General features: G+C 37.3%; 2 protein-coding genes across 2 annotated transcripts in view; one reads left to right on the forward strand and one right to left on the reverse strand.

Moving 5' to 3' along the window:
- Positions 1 to 678: 678 nt before the first annotated feature.
- Positions 679 to 11434, reverse strand: LOC132562562 (uncharacterized). Its single transcript, XM_060227309.1, has 4 exons — positions 11306 to 11434; positions 3963 to 4125; positions 2918 to 2998; positions 679 to 1307 (listed from the first exon to the last, which is right to left on the reverse strand). Exons 2-4 carry the CDS (start codon positions 4116 to 4118, stop codon positions 984 to 986), a joined length of 561 nt encoding a protein of 186 aa, XP_060083292.1. The 5' UTR covers positions 4119 to 4125; positions 11306 to 11434; the 3' UTR covers positions 679 to 983.
- LOC132562560 (arylsulfatase B-like) overlaps positions 4501 to 18925 on the forward strand; it is a 39932-nt gene continuing 25507 nt past the window's right edge. The window contains exon 1 of the mRNA XM_060227308.1: positions 4501 to 4523. The gene's annotated coding sequence lies outside the window, so the exon portion shown is untranslated. The remainder of the gene's footprint in view (positions 4524 to 18925) is intronic.

The raw sequence follows: 18925 nt of genomic DNA on the forward strand, positions 1-18925 counted from the left end.
CACACAACACACACACACACACACACACACACATATATATATATAGTTCTTCTTTCCACATATATCTAAATGTTCACTTAATTTGATCTGGCGATACTGTGGTACATTTACATATATATATATATATATATATATCCAGACTTGAATATTAATGTTTAACCGCATTGTAAAGTTTGTAAAATATAATTATGCCCCTTTTATATTATGACGTCATCAACAGATAATATGTTGTGACGCCACACCCTTATGTACAGTTACTATGCACCTGAAGATCTAATACAGTGAAAGCGCTAGTGCAAAATGTAACGTCTTTCTTCTTTTGTCAAAAATCATTTTTATTTATAATTTACTCGCATCTCGTCAAATCAAGTTTTTTCTATATATATATATATTTCTTCTATCCACATATATCTAAATGTTCACTTAATTTGATCTGGCGATACTGTGGCACACACACACACACACGCACGCACGCACGCACGCACGCACACACACACACACACACACACACACACACACACACACACACACACACACACATATAAAGGAACATATACAATATTCTATTAACAAGAATGTATCATTAACAGATATGAACACAGAGGCTTATTCCCAGCCTGCGTCCATCATATATCCTAATACATCCTAATATATCCTAATATATCCTAATATATCCTAATATACTTGTCCCTATGGATTTTCCATAATACCGTTCCATTTCCCCGTGAAATATTGATACGCAGTGGTCATAAAGGCACCACATCATCATTGCATATGTAAACAAATCACATTTAATCGAAGGAAATAGCAGGTGATTGCTACGATATACAGATACAGCGTACAATGTAATGTTCAAGTCCATCATATATACAAAACATCAATATTCATCGACACACATATGGCCATGAAAGAGACATTGATGTATCATCTGTTGGACTATTCGTAAATGTTGGAGATTTCTTTTGGTGAGATACATTAATATGTTACACGTTAAACATCAGTTTCTTTTCTGATTTCATGTCAGTCTTTCGTGGTTCTATGTCATTCTCAAGAGACTGATATGGCGTGAGTAATGCTCCAACTGTTAGCTGGTGATTTAACACTGACTTCACAAAAGCAGATACCGCGACTACCGACATGCTTGTCAATGCAGTGGCACAGATAAGGAAAGAGTACGGGGTCGGAGACTTATGGAAGGTCAGGGTAGTCGTTTGTAAGGAAAAGATGGAAAAAGCACAAGTTATGATGGTAACGAGTACCAATGGAATCCCGGCGAACAGAATGAAGTCAGTGTTGAAAATCCTTCCCTGTAATATAAGAGCACAAATTAAGTGTCATCACACGGAATACTATTTCCAATGAAAGTCAGCTTTGATCTATCATATGACAGCACAATAAACAAAATATGTCATGCATGCTACTGTACAGAAATAATTTTTTTTTTTTTAATTTTTCTGAAAGTTTTCGTTTTCTTAAAAATGACATGTAAAAATCACAAAGACAACAGTCCTGATATCTTGTTGATGTTGTGATACCCAAGGAAGTACAAGTTCAGGTTTAGGGTGGGTGTTAACGGCCCCTTAAATTATTGCCTTGATTCAGAGTTCTTTGTTTATGAGAGGTAATCTCCGACTTAAAAGTATACAGACCCCACATTTTAATTAATTTCTTTCTGTGTTTTAAGATATTTTCAAATTGTGCACGGGGCCGGGTTGTTCTTCTTATCTATTTCTTCAAGATGAACCAATATAGAGTTAATAGGTTGACCATGACATGCACTTGTGAAAACTATTTCCACTTAAATGCGAACACCATACTAATTTACAATAAAACTAGAAAATTACAGAAAATTATTACATAAGCCTCATTCTACAACGTGTTCTCTAAGTTTGAACATTTGGTCGAAGAAAAAGATGTATTTGAATATTGTACATCATTGTATTTTACGTTCGTGAACAAGGATCTGGGATTATAATTGTGGTGAGGCATGCATATTGAAGATACAAAGCTACACGTTTCGTACATCTTGGAGTATCTGTCCATTTCTAGACTGCATGTTCAGTACACATACTGCGTCTAGAAATGTGTAGCTGTGTGACAGTCATGTGTGTTTGCTTTCTTTTGTGTTCATATGCAACAAACAATGAACAGATTTATATAATATATTATATATTAATATACTGACACCCTTGGCAATGTTCGAAGGAAATTGTGTTGTGTGATTCTTTCATCAACAATATCCGCAATGTGAAAAACTGTAATATCAAGATCATGCCATGCCCTTAAAACGACAGCGTGGTAATGATAACAGGACAGCGCAGTATACCAAGAGACAAGGCGAATTATGGCAATTACATTTGTTATCGTGCTGTTTTCATATGTTTGTCTGCCTTAAAACCGAATATCATAATTCTGTCTGTCATCATTGGTTTTATTTCTTACCTGTGATGCATTTCATCTATATTGGGAATTAATGCATTTTGTAATTCCCTTACCAGCCTGAACGCAAACTCGCTGACAACAATATTGCATGAAGACCACACATTTTCTCGTATTTACTCCTTTACAGATGTAGTTCTAGCGGTATCAAGAAGTTACAAAACGATTTATTTCTTATCGCCAAAATCATTTTATTATAATTCTATATTCCAATGCAAGACTACACTGACGGATGAAAATAACCTTATTTCATTTCTAAAAACTAAATAATTCAAGCATGAAATAAATGTGCAAAAATCACTACATTTGCGTATTTAAAACACTAAAAAACTAAATGTTGAATGATAATTCACGTAATTGATAAATGATTAATCATTGATATATGGATAGAAGTGTACAATACAAATACGAAGACATTGTAAGAACTTATTTCGTGTCAAAAAGGAGCAAACAAAAGAATGGTGAACCAAATACTTACACAAACCCGAGTCATAAAATTGGCTGAGGAGTTCTTGTGTCCTGTCTCTGCTAGACATGCGCTAGTTCCAATTAACATCCCCTTTTGAATATATGAAAATAAATATAGCTTATCTTCACCTATCAACAACAAAAGATTTACATTGGTGTTGTCGATGAAGCAGAACTTACTCTTCCGGAACATCTGTTCTTATTCGCTTTGTATTTTTTTAGGAGCCTTTGTGTAAATCTTTCTTTTGTTCATATTTCGCCTTTGTTTTACTGAATTAAAGTTTGAATATGATTATGTTGACATTATGATATTTTCTCGTTGGGCTAGATCAGATGGCTGTTGCTCAACACCTTGTTAGTGTTATGTTGGCATTTCACATGAATTCAATATTACTTCCACGTAATATACATGTGTGTGTGTAATTTAAGAACCACCGTGTGCACTCGTGCTTACAGCACACCAGGTGTATATGACTATCATTGAACCACATATTGTAAATCATTGGATACCCGACTGTATTATTGTTGTTGGATATAAATAGAGTCTGTCCCCTACAACCATCGACATGCTAGAACATGTATAATATTACATTAACAATTTCCTGTTATTTCACATTATTTTTTTTCTATTCCCTGCATTGAAAACTGAATATTTTATCAGTCATCAAAATCATTAAATCATTAAATATTAAATGTTATCTAGCACACCTGTGCTACATACAAAATTGATTTTATCTAAAACAACAATTCTAAGCAATTATTCTTTAATGATGGAAAATAATGGTACAAATCAGTTCAGCAGCCCTAATTTACCTGTACATACTCAGGACGTTGTTAAGATACAAAGCAAATAGTTAAGCTAGTTACTTTCGTCTGAAACAAATGATAATTAGAAAGAAAAAACAAGAAATTCCATTAATCGTCAGGCATAATGTGTTCTTATTCTCTACCTATACTTTCTCGAAATTAAAATGACGGTTTTTGATAGTATCCATAAATATACATTACAACGATGGCCATGTATCTTTATGCGCTGTAGAGCTAAAACAACGTACCAGTGTTCCAGAAATCACCAAGAACGCAGACAGGAGCTTGAAGTCTTCATGGCTTGTCCATATGACGACACCTAGCACGAGAACCTGCACGTCCAAGATGAACAGACATTTTGATATCAGTCTTAGACTGAGTCTGGGTTCTGTTACTATTTCCATCCTATTACTGGAAAAGAATAACATCAGAATTTTATTATATCAACGCAGGAAAACTACATCTAATCTAATTGTTAACATTTGCTTCCATCTTTATGAGGAAAGGGTACGTACCAGGTACCAGCAAGTAATCGGTCACAATGGCGACGTGTTTAATTCTCTATGACTGTACATTTAGATTTCGTAGTCACGTGACATTATGTGACGTAATTTTTTTGTTGTCGTCTGCTTACATTTCTGAAAACTTCCAATGGACGTGAAAGATATGATCGTCCGGCTATTTCTGAGCGGATGTTCTCATGGAAATATGATACTAAAATTACAAGGACAATAGTGAATCGGACAAAGAGATTTGTGTGGTGCACATTCACAGTGATAGGAGATCAGATTATAGGGACGCTACTGAGGGTAAGTGTGTAATTTTGTTTCAATTGCACTTTAACCTGCCCTTCTGGTGATATTTTATATATACTGTATCTATGTCAAAATATAAACAAGCCACCATCGCGACCAAGTAGTTTTGACACGTCACTAAGTAAATGTAGCTGTTTGTTTTATTTAAACACGAACTGTTGGTTCTAATTTACATTTTAAAACAACTATGCGCAATATATGTCTTGAGACAAAGGGCCGGTTTCCAAAACAGCCCCTTCTCTGATTCAAATTTCCTGTTGATGGTGCATTGCACATGCCGTTGTGGTCACAAATCTATAAAGTATAAAGATTTAGGTCACTTGGTTTGTTTTTTATGGCTCCTCAAAGTTGTACCTTTCAGAAGCTGTCTAAGTGTTGATAAAATGTGCATGTTATGTAAAATATTAATGAAAATTTAATCAAATGATAGTCACCGTAAAGAATACATTCATGGCATGATTGTGACAAAAAATCATGTTTTCATCGCGCCATTTGGCTGTTTCATGGAAGAAACAATCTCAAAAATGCCATTTTCGATGATAACATTTTAGACACAAAAACTGTGTTTTTTAGAGAATACACCCTTTTATGGGCGTTGGATGCAAACCAATTTTTACCCTATTAAATAGTACGTAATATGCTATTGATGAGAGGAAAATCATCAAAATGTAAGTGGTGGAACATTTTCAAATGTTGGGTTGAATTAGCCTATGGTTGAATTGCCGATTTTCGACTTTCTTTAGATAATTAACAAAAAACGAGAGTATTTGCTCGGTATGTTGAGAATATGTACACAGATATGAAAAAAAGTGAGAGAAACACTTTTTCATAAAAACATCCAAGATGGCTACTTCACAAGTCCCCGTGGTTGAAGACATTGGCTGACAAATAGACAGAACAACAAACAAAACGTGTTTCTTATTATTTTGGTTGGTTTTCGCATTTACGGGAGTGTTCATAGCTACGGGCGATTGTATAATACCTATATTTATAAGTTTGGTAAGTCACATGGTAACGGGGATCTTTCATATCGAGCCCCAAACATACTTTCGACATATGCACTCCGTTGCCGCATGGAAACTATTTCAAGTTTTGTCGGAATTTCTTTACCTGTGATTGTAATGGTCGAGGGTTTTCCAGCGTCCTGTGATACCCAAGGTAGTACAAGATACTGGAGATATGCGCACACATTCCCATCGTTCTCTCTCCAACTGGGCACTGGCAGTAGTAGTCCTTTATTGGGGCCTCAACATCGGGTGAAACGGTGAACCGTATCCAAACGTTATATTTCGTTTGGCTTTTGTGTCGAGAATGTATTTGACATCGGAGAAGGTGTGGGGAGTGCTGGTAAAGCCACACCTCATAGTCACTTAAATGTTCGGCGATGTAACCAGGAGCCAGAGATATCTGATACGTTCCACACGTAATGGTTCTCAAGTAATCAAGATCGAGACGGGGAAACAGTACGGAAGATGCATCCATCTTGACAAACTCGGACCTTGCCCGTCTAGATAGATCCGGATCTATCTTGACTCTCTGAGCTGAACCATTCGGTGTTGTCAAACGGTCCTTCATACGTTCAGCCATTAGCCTATCTTTGGCATCTCTCTCTCTGGAGATCTCTGGTAGATCGGTCCTCTAATGCCATTCAGACAGGCTGTGACGGTTCGAAGCAAAGCCTCAATGACATTGATAAAGTTGTTAGACACCAATTGCGTTCGGAAGAACGTCCAGTGTTTCAGACGACCATGATAGGATTCCAAACTCCACCTCGCTTTGGGGATAGTTCTGTCAAGATTTGCTTGGACGTCAGAATGTTGACTTTGACCGGGTTTCAGGTATGACGGCATGCTAGCATTGAGGCCAGAGGCTTCGAGAACTGGTAGGACATCTCTAAAACCTCGGTCAACGACAACGTTGTCGTCTGGTTGTAGCCAAGTAACTAGCTTGTCCATGACTTTTATTGTAATTGTAGCATCATTTTCGCTGTCAGTGAATGGTCGTACGGTGTTCAGAATGTAGCCATCTGGTAAGGCGATGCTCATGAATTTGACATAGTTTCTCTTCTTCTGGCCACAGTAGGACATTCTCTGGAGCTTGTGGTCGGAGCTTTTCTGGATATAAATATAGGTGCCATCTAATATGGCAGTGGCTTTATCTCCAAAAAATGCTTCTGAAAAGACAGTATTGTGCCCGAGCAATTGTTCTCTTGTCAAGTGATCCGGACCTAGAAATTGTGGGACTATCGATGTGTCTAATGCCTGTACTATGGAGTAGAAAGTTTTGGACACACTTGACTTGGAAATTCCAAAAAGAGAAGAACACTGACTCCAGGAAATGTCGGTTTTCAGTTTTACCCAGAACAGTAATAGAGCATCGTGTGTAGTCTTGGTATATATACCAGATGAAAGATATGGGGAACAGTGGGAGTGGATTTCGAGGAACTGATCTTTGGACCAACCTGTCCAGGCCATGCATGCCGAGTCATCAAGAGAAGAAAAGCTTAGTGTAAACGCAGACTGGTTCTGTGAAAGGACGTGCGACACCTCTAGGAGGTCCTTAATGATTTCGGACGATTTTGATGGTAACTGAGATTCCAAGGAACCCCTACCATCAAGGACAACCTCTGTAGACGGATCTAAGTCGTTACCAAGAAGGTGAATGGAGCAGACGCGGGATGAGGTGGGACACCACAGTTTGTGTGAATAGATCAGGTGATGTCTTGCACGTTTTGGTAACGTGATGGACTGATGATTTTTGTCCATTTTTTGGAAAGGTAACAAGACAGAGACAGCATTTTTCGTGTGAAGATGATCCATTCAAAAGATCATGAAGGGTCAGCAACGGCAGGATATGGGACGGGGAGTCGTCTTCGTCCTCTATTTCCTGGTTCTGCTCGGGTTCAGGTTCAGGCTGATTTTTGTTCCGAAGATACTTCATGTAGCACTTCTGGCAAATAAATGCTTGTTCCTTTGCTGACATCAATCCTTGTTTCACCAGCGTATCTAGGAGCCATTTATATTGTGGACTATTTACATTGCGTGCACTTTTGTTGTTATTGCCACTACGTTTCTTGAAGTATACTTGACACTCTTCTCCAACACATTAACCCTCCATCTTGAAACAATAACGATTGGTTTATGAAGCGTCGATAAAGTAACAAAATAGCAAGCCACCGATGATTGTTGTAAATAGCTAATACTTAGTAGTTTGGTACAATTATGCGAAAATGTGTGATAAATAACGAACAACTAATTACACAAAATAACAAGACAATATAATAAATCACATTCAATACCTCCAAGAAGCGCAGAATTGATTGATTACTTAGAACAAAATAAAGTATTTCATATGGATAATCTATCTATTCGATGTGGCATGGTCGGCAGGCACAAAGAATGTGAGACAAGTCAGGGTCCCAACCCTGACAGAGCCACAACGCTTTGGAGATGGGACAATAAAACAAGGAAATTGACACAAGAATAGCTAGCGTCGAGTGAATGATTTCGTAAACGTATAGACAAAGACAAGAAGATACGGATAAATGTACAAGGCCACACGATCAGAAAATTCAGAAGAGGACAGCTTGAGATAGAACAGTATTCATGTATCAGGGTGTCCTCAGTGTAAATCTTTATATCGATACTATTTATTTAGTAGTTACACATCATAAAACTGTCATGAAAATATCCACTCTGATATTCAATATAAAAGTTTGTATATAATAAGCTATATAATAGGGTTTCAGACAAGGTTGTTACTCATTTCCCCTTTTCTTTCAATTTACAACCACATTCAGGCGGCGATATGAGAACGTTCCACCACATGGAATTAGCTGATTTTTGGTACACATATGAAAGAAGTAAAGCTCTATCCGATTTTCTAATGGAAATTTGCATCCAAAACTACATAACGGGAGAAAATTGCAAATTTATGGCATTTTCTTCATATTTGTATCTCTGTATGTGCATTTTCATCCGAGAATATTTGTTTTTTTTATGTTTTATGAATAAACACGATGTTTTGGAAATATTTATCAAAAGAAATTTATACTATGTTGCGAATTACAATCTCGAGATAACCTTCTTTTATTTACAAACTTATGTCTTTGATGCTGAAATTGACAACTTTATAAAAATACATTTTCACTGAAATTATGAAATCTGGGTGTCGGAAAGGTGTAAAATTATTTTTCGGAAAAGAAAAAAACAGTAGTTGAGCTAGATAAGAAATTATACGGGGGCAGGCTCCTATGGAGAATTAACATTACTGGAAACAGGCCCTTTAATGAACTGCGAAGCAGTTCATGTTGAATTTGTCTCAAGACCAACTTAATTTATCATCCCATGAAATCAACATAAGCAAGATTCAATCCTTATATTTCAATTCACGCTTCTTTTTTCTATAGCATGGAAATTGACGCATTTTATCTTCTACTTTAATTTTCGTTTCTAGTCGTCATATCTTTTGGCATCATAAAAGCAAATAGTCCGTCATTTAAAGACAGATTATTGTGACAGGTTGAAATATATTTCAGCGTGATTACTTAATATTCAATGAAACTTAAGAACAAAATTTAACATATTTTTCGACAACTTTAATGATGTATGCATTTTTTCCAGCGGAATAATAACGTCTAGACGTGGTGCGCCGGTTCGCAAACGAAGCGGTGTCGGCCATTTTTTATATGCACCGAAGCGGAGAACAAGAAATATCAGGCTTCAGTCGCTTCACATCTTTTGAAACGTAAAGTTACAGTTATTAAATGTTGAATACAAAATTCTGTTTTTTAGATTTTTATTTTGATGTTTTTAAATCTCATACTTGTGGTATATTGCCAGTCTAGTAGAAGTTGGGGAGTTTTCTGCCCTTACCTAACATTTGTATTCATACGCACTGGCAATGTTAATCTGGTCAAATTCATCGGTAAATGAAACAGATCACATTTAGTAGTTTCATGGAGTCTGATTTGGGTAGATATTGAAATATATATATATAAACACATATAAACATTTACCAGTTTTATGATGGCGTTCGTGTACATATTAAATTGTTTCTACAACTGAGTAAACATTGAAAGTAACTGTATTGGTATGAAACGGCGTGTTATATCATGATATTTCATATTTATAAAAAAAACACTACCATTTGTACTTAATTACTGTTAACAATAGTATTATTGTAGCTTGTAAACACATTCACAATCCTTTCATGTCTCTTCTATTAATATGTATATATATATTTAAATGTAATAGGAATTATATCTAACACACAAAGAACACATTTATAATACACGAGAAAAAAACCAGATCTTGTAAACAGAATGAAGTATATTATGTCATATCTGATCAATTCAAATGTATAAGAAATAGATTTTTATTTTCAATTAAACTGTTATTTCATTTGCACACATAAAGTCACTGATATCACAGGTATAATCAATTACGTGGGAAGTTATTGTCGCTCCTCAAGAAAACATCCGTAAGTAAAGTATTGTATAACAGTCTCCATTGCAAATTACTATATTACTATTACTATAAGTAATGTATGCATCAATTATGCTAAGGAATGATGATATATGTGCATGGCATATTTACATATTTTGTGAAAATTATTGGGCCTTCAACACCTTGCTGGTAGGGGACTCCCCAACCCCTGTGTGATGTAGGCTTACAAAATTATCATTATAGTACATATCTTGCACATTATTGTATTTACACAAACGTATTAATACCTATTTATCATTATGCTACTCACTTTATATATGTCTCAAAGATAATCCTAATTTGTATGACAATTTCCTTGACATGTGGAATTAAAACTGTATCTATAACTCTTCTACATATACTCTATGGAATTATATTAATTAGATTTTTTTTCATGTGCATGTGCAACCATCTTATTATGTACATGTCTAATTTTGTATACTATTTATAATGTTTTTTTGTTTATCTGTACCGTAAAGTTTATGTATAAATGTTCTTTACTCTCTGCATTATTCATCTTCGAGGTAATATAGGGAATAATAATAACTCATATTTAAGCTGTACGCTATAACATTTCAAACACATGGTCAGTACTCGGATTGTAATCTTATTGTTGACATCAGCATTCCTTTTTTAGTTGAATAAGACCACTCTGCTAATATACCTATGGTAAAAACAATTTAGGAGATGGTTTTACATAAGCTTCAAGCTTGTTACCAAACCCTCTTCATTAAGTTTTGAATTATATGTATATCTCAAAGTTGAATATTGAATAAAATATTGTTTAAACTAAAGACATATGTATAGGGGAATGTCTGGAAAAGAAAGCGGATAGTAAAACCCATTACATTCCTGTCTTGAATTATCAAATGATTGCGGTGCAGCTAAATTATATGTCGGATGGAAAGGTAGGTATATAGTTTTAAAAATTCTGTTTTTTTTATTTGGGACACTGAAGAGTATTTACTTTCAAGGTAAACATTTGTTAAGATATGAATTATACTGAATTGAAGGGGAAATGTACACATAGGCACAGAAATAATTGATGAATACATATATGATATCCGACAATATATCATACTAGCACATTAAACTATAATATGACAATATTTAGCCTCTGCTTAATATACAGTAACTAGTATATGTCTAGCAAATAGAAATTAGATGAGACTTGATGATAACATACGGGAAAACAGTTACAACATATTGACGGTCTGGACTCTAGGTAGTGTATCTATATACACAGTTATACCAGGTCTTCTTCTAATCAGAAATGTTATTGAAACTTACGTTAGAGTGTTGAACCTCCAGTGTGTTTCAGTACGTTGTTTATATTCAGTAAAACAGTTGTAAATCGGCAGCAACAATACTGCATCAACTAGAAACACTGTTGTCAGACTTTTGTAACACCATCCTTCATAAACACTCCCAATACAGAGTCTTTTAAAAGCTCTGAAGCTCAGCCTGTTTACATGGATGCTCTGCTCTCAAATATCGGTCACGTGTCATGTACTCCAACACGTTTTAATGATCTACTTGCTATATCTAAAAATTTAGAACATATATCTAATATATAGTAATTAGACATGATAATAAAACAAACAGATCATAGTTTTTTTTAGACGAAATACAGTATTTGTTTTATTTATTCATGCAGAACGCAAACGTAAGTGAGTAATGCCCTCGGCATTTCCATTTGTGTTTGTTTTCAGATATGAACCTGCGGCACTTTGTAATAAATGGACTGGATATACTGGATATATAAGCATTTTATTGGTTTTAAAAGCAACAGAATGATACAATACTCGCAATAGGGAGATAAGTATTTAAAGACAGACAGAATATCAAAAACATTCGAATGAATATAGTGATAGGTCAAAGATTAATGTAAGAAATCTTAGACACGAACATGATGTCCATAGTAAATAGACAATAGAAAGGTAAGATAAATTGTCTTATGATTCCTTTTATTCTCAAATCAAATATACATCTTTCTAAAGTCAGTTGCCTCATTAAAAGGCTTTCAATGTTATATTTCCGCTGAATCGAGAATGCGAAATATATGATAAACAATATCGAACTATACAGTGTGTCAACCTCGTTAATTCCTTAATTCCGTTTTCCATTGAAATGAAACGTAAATAATCACAAAGTTGAAGTATGTATTTCTATCACTATATAATCCAATTAAAGATTGTAGCATTCATAACGAAAATATTGCAATATAACTCCCTCCGAATGTAGGATGTGACTTCTATAACCATACATCCTCCCCTACCCCGATTGTAGGGTGTGACTTCTATAACCATACATCCTCCCCCACCCCGATTGTAGGGTGTGACTTCTATAACCATACATTCTCCCCTACCCCGATTGTAGGGTGTGACTTGTATAACCATACATCCTCCCCTACCCCGATTGTAGGGTGTGGCTTCTATAACCATACATCCTCCCCTACCCCGATTGTAGGGTGTGACTTCTATAACCATACATCCTCCCCTACCCCGATTGTAGGGTGTGACTTCTATAAACATACATCCTCCCCTACCCCGATTGTAGGGTGTGACTTCTATAACCATACATCCTCCCCTACCCCGATTGTAGGGTGTGACTTGTATAACCATACATCCTTCCCTACCCGATTGTAGGGTGTGACTTCTATAACCATACATCCTCCCCTACCCCGATTGTAGGGTGTGACTTGTATAACCATACATCCTTTCCTACCCCGATTGTAGGGTGTGACTTCTATAACCATACATCCTCCCCTACCCCGATTGTAGGGTGTGACTTCTATAAACATACATCCTTTCCTACCCCGATTGTAGGGTGTGACTTCTATAAACATACATCCTCCCCTACCCCGATTGTAGGGTGTGACTTGTATAACCATACATCCTCCCCTACCCCGATTGTAGGGTGTGACTTGTATAACCATACATCCTCCCCTACCCCGATTGTAGGGTGTGACTTGTATAACCATACATCCTCCCCTACCCGATTGTAGGGTGTGACTTCTATAAACATACATCCTCCCCTACCCCGATTGTAGGGTGTGACTTGTATAACCATACATCCTCCCCTACCCCGATTGTAGGGTGTGACTTGTATAACCATACATCCTCCCCCACCACGATTGTAGGGTGTGACTTGTATAACCATACATCCTCCCCTACCCCGATTGTAGGGTGTGACCTATACGACATATGTATCCCTCCCGTAGTAGATTGTGAGACCTATAACAAATAGTTACCTCGCGTTGTAGAGTTTGACCTGTATAACAAACAGATTCCTCCCAACGTAGAGTGTGACGTCTATAGCGATTGGATCCTTCCCGTTGTAGAGTGTGACCTCTATAACAAATACATCCCTCCCGTTGTAGAATGTGATCTCTATGTCTAATAGATACCTCCCGTTGTAGAGTGTGACCTCTATAACAAATACATCGCTCCAGTTGTAGAGTGTGACCTCTATAATAAACAGATCCCTCCCATTGTAGAATGTGATCTCTATGTCTAATAGATACCTCCCGTTGTAGAGTGTGACCTCTATTACAAATTTATTTATGTGACCACAGATGTTGAGCGCCAAGATCTCGCTGAAAGATTATATTTATTATAAAGTATATAGCAATCAACATCCTAATACTAGCCATTTCAGGGCACATATTATACATGTTAGATGAACGTGTACATCAAAGGATTATTTGTCTATTTGTTGTTCAAGTTCTCCTCTCCTCATCAATTCGTATTCGATTCACAGTAGGAGAGATATTGCCCTCATCTTCTGCACTTGTGAAGGGTATCGAGACAAAATTCACCATATTTGTGATCCTCTCCGTAATTTGTATAAACTTGATCATCAAGGCTGCAGCCAGTGAAACTAGAGGACCTCAAACTTCATCAGGTTTGTGATTATGATCAAACAAAGGTTTCATGGAAGACTTGACCATAACAACCATCACACATGTGCAGGCGCGATGAATTTAATCAACTTTTGACGAATCTGTTTGGTGGACAAGGATAAGATTAAAAAGAAGGTAACCTAAATGTCAAATGTGCAAGCGCTTGATGCAGCAGGAGGTGACAGCGACGATGATGATAATTCCATCAAGTGTTTGGTTTGGATTGGTTTGATGCTTCCCTGAACGAAAACAAGAATATCAAACGGTTGCAGACACAGGAAAGGAAGACTGAGGAATATCGACAACACAGAGCTGCCATATCATGGATTTACTAGCTAGGGATCCTTCCCGCCTGACTTGGACTCTCACACTGTAATAATTTACCACGTCAATAGTGGAAGCTGCTGAAAAGAAGAGCAGCAAATGTCTTCGACGTTGGCTTGGAGTTCCCCAAGCTTCAACAACATCAGTCTGTACAGATAAACAACCTAACTATAACTCCTAATATCATCACTGGTGGAAGAATTCAAGATTAGGAGGCTAGGTTTGTGATGTCTATAAAGGACTCCAAATATCAGGAGATCGGGAATGCTGGAGTCGCGACTCGAACCGATCGGAAGTGGTCAACAAGCAACGTCGTCCAGCAGGTAGAAAGTAGACTAAAGCACAACGACATTGTTGGTACCATGTGCATAGTCAAACAGGGGCTTGGGGTATCACTGGTTAAACATTGGGGATCAGCAGACAAAGTTGGTAGAATTAAGATGGTCCAAAACAATGTGAAGAGAGAGGAAGCTATTTGGAAGACGAAAGTGGTAGATGTGGGAGCAGTGTGTGACAAGATGGGAGACTACAGACAGAGATCTTACTTTGACAAACGTCTGGAAAGTGAAACTATGTAAAATCTAGCTCCTCCTCATACATCGATAGGGTTTGAAACTGTCCATTATATGACCCACCAGATAACCTGGCCCATGTGCTCTTGTCGTGACAAATGCTTTAACCAAGGGCAGATATACATGTAGGCATAACAATGTTTTGCGGGAACAAGCAGACATGCTGGAGCATGAAAGATAGAAAAACAGAGATGTACAAAACGACGACCTTACATGAACTTTGCAAGGGCTGAAGCGGCGGGCAGCAATGTGACAACAGCACACCAGGATGTGCGGGTTGACGTGGGAGAAAGACTGGTCTTCCCATAGGTCAACCAAACCAATTTAAACCCAGATATGCTACTCTGGTCACAGCAAGAGAAGATAATAGTCATGATAGAGCTTACTGTCCCCTAGGATGAGCGATGCCAGGAGGCCGGTGAACTTAAAAAGGAAAAGTATCCTGAGGAAGTGAGGGTAAAAGGATAGAGTGTGTGGGTCTTATTGGAGATGGGGCTTCCCTGCACAGACCATGTTGATGATATTTACAGCATTAGGCATCAGGGAAAGAGACCTGACGTCAGCTGTACAACGACTGGCAACGACAACAGATAAGTTGTCAAGCCGGCTCTGGTGGAGAAGGGAGGAAAGATGATGGAAGTCATCCACTGACGGGCAGTGATTTTACCAATCACTATCGAATCGTCACCTTTTGGGCGATCCAGGATCGCAGTCGAAACGCCAAGTGTGAGGCAATCCTGATTGATTCGTGGTGGATTCTGCAATCAAGCAGTATTAAGGTACTCAAATAAAAATATATGTATTTTTGAAGAGATCTATTATTTACCTTACCATTCACGAACACTATTTGATATCGTAAAAGCGAAATCCGACCGACAGTGCAGAGCCCATTACGCAGGACATCTGGTACGATAAGCTGTGAGAAAATGATGGAATAGGATAGGAATGTTCAAGTAATGATGCGTTCGGGAATGTCTGTTTTTTCTTCAGATCAGGTGTTTTTAAACTGTCTGCCTCATACTGGTATATATAATTGGCATATTGGTGTACTTGTGAACACGTGTACAGTAGAAATGTACAGCGATTTAACAATCTAATAGCAAGTACAAATAACACTACTAACGTTACAGAAAGTCGATGCCGTTTCGACAAAAAGATACAAGGAAGGATGGAAGGAAATGTGATATTCTAAAGCCTTCTTCTACCTGGCCGTACCACAAGGTCAAACTACTCTCATAAGAAATGGAAAATTGCTGGATGATATGTCGCGTTTATTTATCTTAAACCATATTTAAAAGTTAAATATGGATATGGACCAAGATGGGAAATCAGATTATATTCTCTTTCCAAGGCATAATATGACCCTTCACTCGCTGCTCAGACAACGAACGTGGTATTTCTCGATAATCGTAGAAGATGAACCAGGCGTGAGCATATCGAGTGACCATTCTGGAAGTTATTTTCCGAAAGGTAGCGAAAGTATTGTTACTGAGGCATATGCATTTCCACATACTGTCGACCTAATCTACGACCATTGGTCTAGCAAGTAACAGGATCCAAAAGCTTTTCTCTGCACTTCACTCCGACATTTCGGGACTACAAGGTTGTAACCTTTTTAAACAACAGGTAAAGGACAACTATTTGATAGCTACAGTAACCCTTTGATCAGATCATGAATGTTAACAACAATTATTGGGTCACTGCTTGAAGCTCGGAGTACGAAAATTCTGTCTTGGTGTATGTCGTTATGGAAATAAACATCTTCAGTAACTCTAAAAAAGCTGTGCTGAACTTGTCAGAACACAATCTGCAGAGTAGAAAATAAATTACATTTCCAACCATCAGCAGACAGGTGACGCAGATTGTTGTTTATTTGCTATCGCAGTTGCATATTTATTGTTGTTTTGCTGTTGCTTACTGCTGGTTTGCGCATACGTTTTTTGCTGTTTTTAATGACAAATTAAGCTTATTGTAATTTCGCACTTACAAAATATTTTACTGAAAAAAGCATAGAATTACCACATATTTTATTTGCAAAATCTGCATTTTGCACTTACAAAAATTATATTTATCATTCTTTTTTAAAAAAATATGTAATAATGACAAAAATAGCATTTTTTTGTAAGTAAAAAGTGTTAAAAACAATTTTGACAATGAAGCAGCAAAAAATAAGATTTTGCAAGCAAATACAAGTACATAACAACAGCAAATAGCAACAAACAATAGAAAAAGAGTAGCCAACAACAGCCAACAGCAGGAAACAACAGCATCGAATAGCAGCATACTTTGAAATAAATAATGATGATAGAAATGTAATTCTGTAAGTGAAAAATGTAAATTGTAATATATTATTTAAAAGAGTGTATTGGTGATAGAGGTCACAATCTACTACGGGTGGAATCCAGTTGTGGTAGAGATCACACCCTACAACGGGAAAAGTGTATTTGTTATAGATGTCACACTCTACTACGGACGGAATCCAGTTATGATACAGATTACACTCTACAATGAGAAGAGTGTATTGGTTATAGTGGTCATAATCTACAACGGGAAGAGTGTATTTGTTATAGAAGTCACACTCTGCAACGAGAGGGATCTATTTGATATAGAAGTCACACTCTACAACGAGAGGGATCTAGTTGATATAGAGGTCACACTCTACAACGAGGGGGATCTATTTGATATAGAGGTCACACTCTACAACGAGAGGGATCTAGTTGATATAGAGGTCACACTCTACAACGAGAGGGATCTATTTGATATAGAGGTCACACTCTACAACGAGAGGGATCTATTTGATATAGATCTATTTGATATAGAGGTCACACTCTACAACGAGAGTGATCTAGTTGATATAGAGGTCACACTCTAAAACGAGAGGGATCTATTTGATATAGAGGTCACACTCTACAACGAGAGGGATCTATTTGATATAGAGGTCACACTCTACAACGAGAGGGATCTAGTTGATATAGAGGTCACACTCTACAACGAGGGGGGGATCTAGTTGATATAGAGGTCACACTCTACAACGAGGGGGATCTATTTGATAGAGGTCACACTCTACAACGAGAGGGATCTAGTTGATATAGAGGTCACACTCTACAACGAGAGGGATCTAGTTGATATAGAGGTCACACTCTACAACGAGGGGGATCTATTTGATATAGAGGTCACACTCTACAACGAGGGGGATCTATTTGATATAGAGGTCACACTCTACAACGAGAGGGATCTATTTGATATAGAGGAGGTCACAGGTCACACTCTACAACGAGGGGGACTATTTGATATAGAGGTCACACTCTACAACGAGAGGGATCTATTTGATATAGAGGTCACACTCTACAACGAGAGGGATATCTATTGATATAGAGGTCACACTCTACAACGAGAGGGATCTATTTGATATAGAGGTCACACTCAACAACTAGTTGATATAGACGAAGGGATCTATTTGATATAGAGGTCACACTCTAAAACGAGAGGGATCTATTTGATATAGAGGTCACACTCTACAACGAGAGGGATCTATTTGATATAGAGGTCACACTCTACAACGAGAGGGATATATTTGATATAGAGGTCACACTCTACAACGAGAGGGATCTATTTGATATAGTCACACTCTACAAGAGGGATCATTTGATATAGACTCTACAACGAGAGGGATCTATTTGATATAGAGGTCACATCGAGAGGGTATCTATTTGATATAGAGGTCACACTCTACAACGAGGGGGATCTAGTTGATATAGAGGTCACACTCTACAACGAGGGGGATCTATTTGATAGAGGTCACACTCTACAACGAGAGGGATCTAGTTGATATAGAGGTCACACTCTACAACGAGAGGGATCTAGTTGATATGATACTCTACAACGAGAGGGATCTATTTGATATAGAGGTCACACTCTACAACGAGGTCATACTCAACAATAACAAGGGATCTGATATTGATATAGAGGTCACACTCTACAACGAGGGGGATCTATTTGATATAGAGGTCACACTCTACAACGAGGGGGATCTATTTGATATAGAGGTCACACTCTACAACGAGAGGGATCTATTTGATATATAGAGGTCACACTCTACAACGAGAGGGA

This window comes from Ylistrum balloti, unplaced genomic scaffold (genome assembly GCF_031769215.1).
Source record: "Ylistrum balloti isolate Yb309-2 unplaced genomic scaffold, AGI_CSIRO_Ybal_v1 Utg371448, whole genome shotgun sequence".
Taxonomy (NCBI): domain Eukaryota; kingdom Metazoa; phylum Mollusca; class Bivalvia; order Pectinida; family Pectinidae; genus Ylistrum; species Ylistrum balloti.

Bases quoted from the DNA above. Each gene is read 5' to 3' on its own strand.
- LOC132562562 (XM_060227309.1), bottom strand. From the start codon at position 4,118: ATGGAAATAGTAACAGAACCCAGACTCAGTCTAAGACTGATATCAAAA. The intron at 2,999-3,962 runs GTACGTTGTTTT...TATATTCAAAAG, and splicing joins TGGTGATTTCTGGAACACTG to GGGATGTTAATTGGAACTAG. The intron at 1,308-2,917 runs GTAAGTATTTGG...CTTATATTACAG, and splicing joins ATTTTATGACTCGGGTTTGT to GGAAGGATTTTCAACACTGA.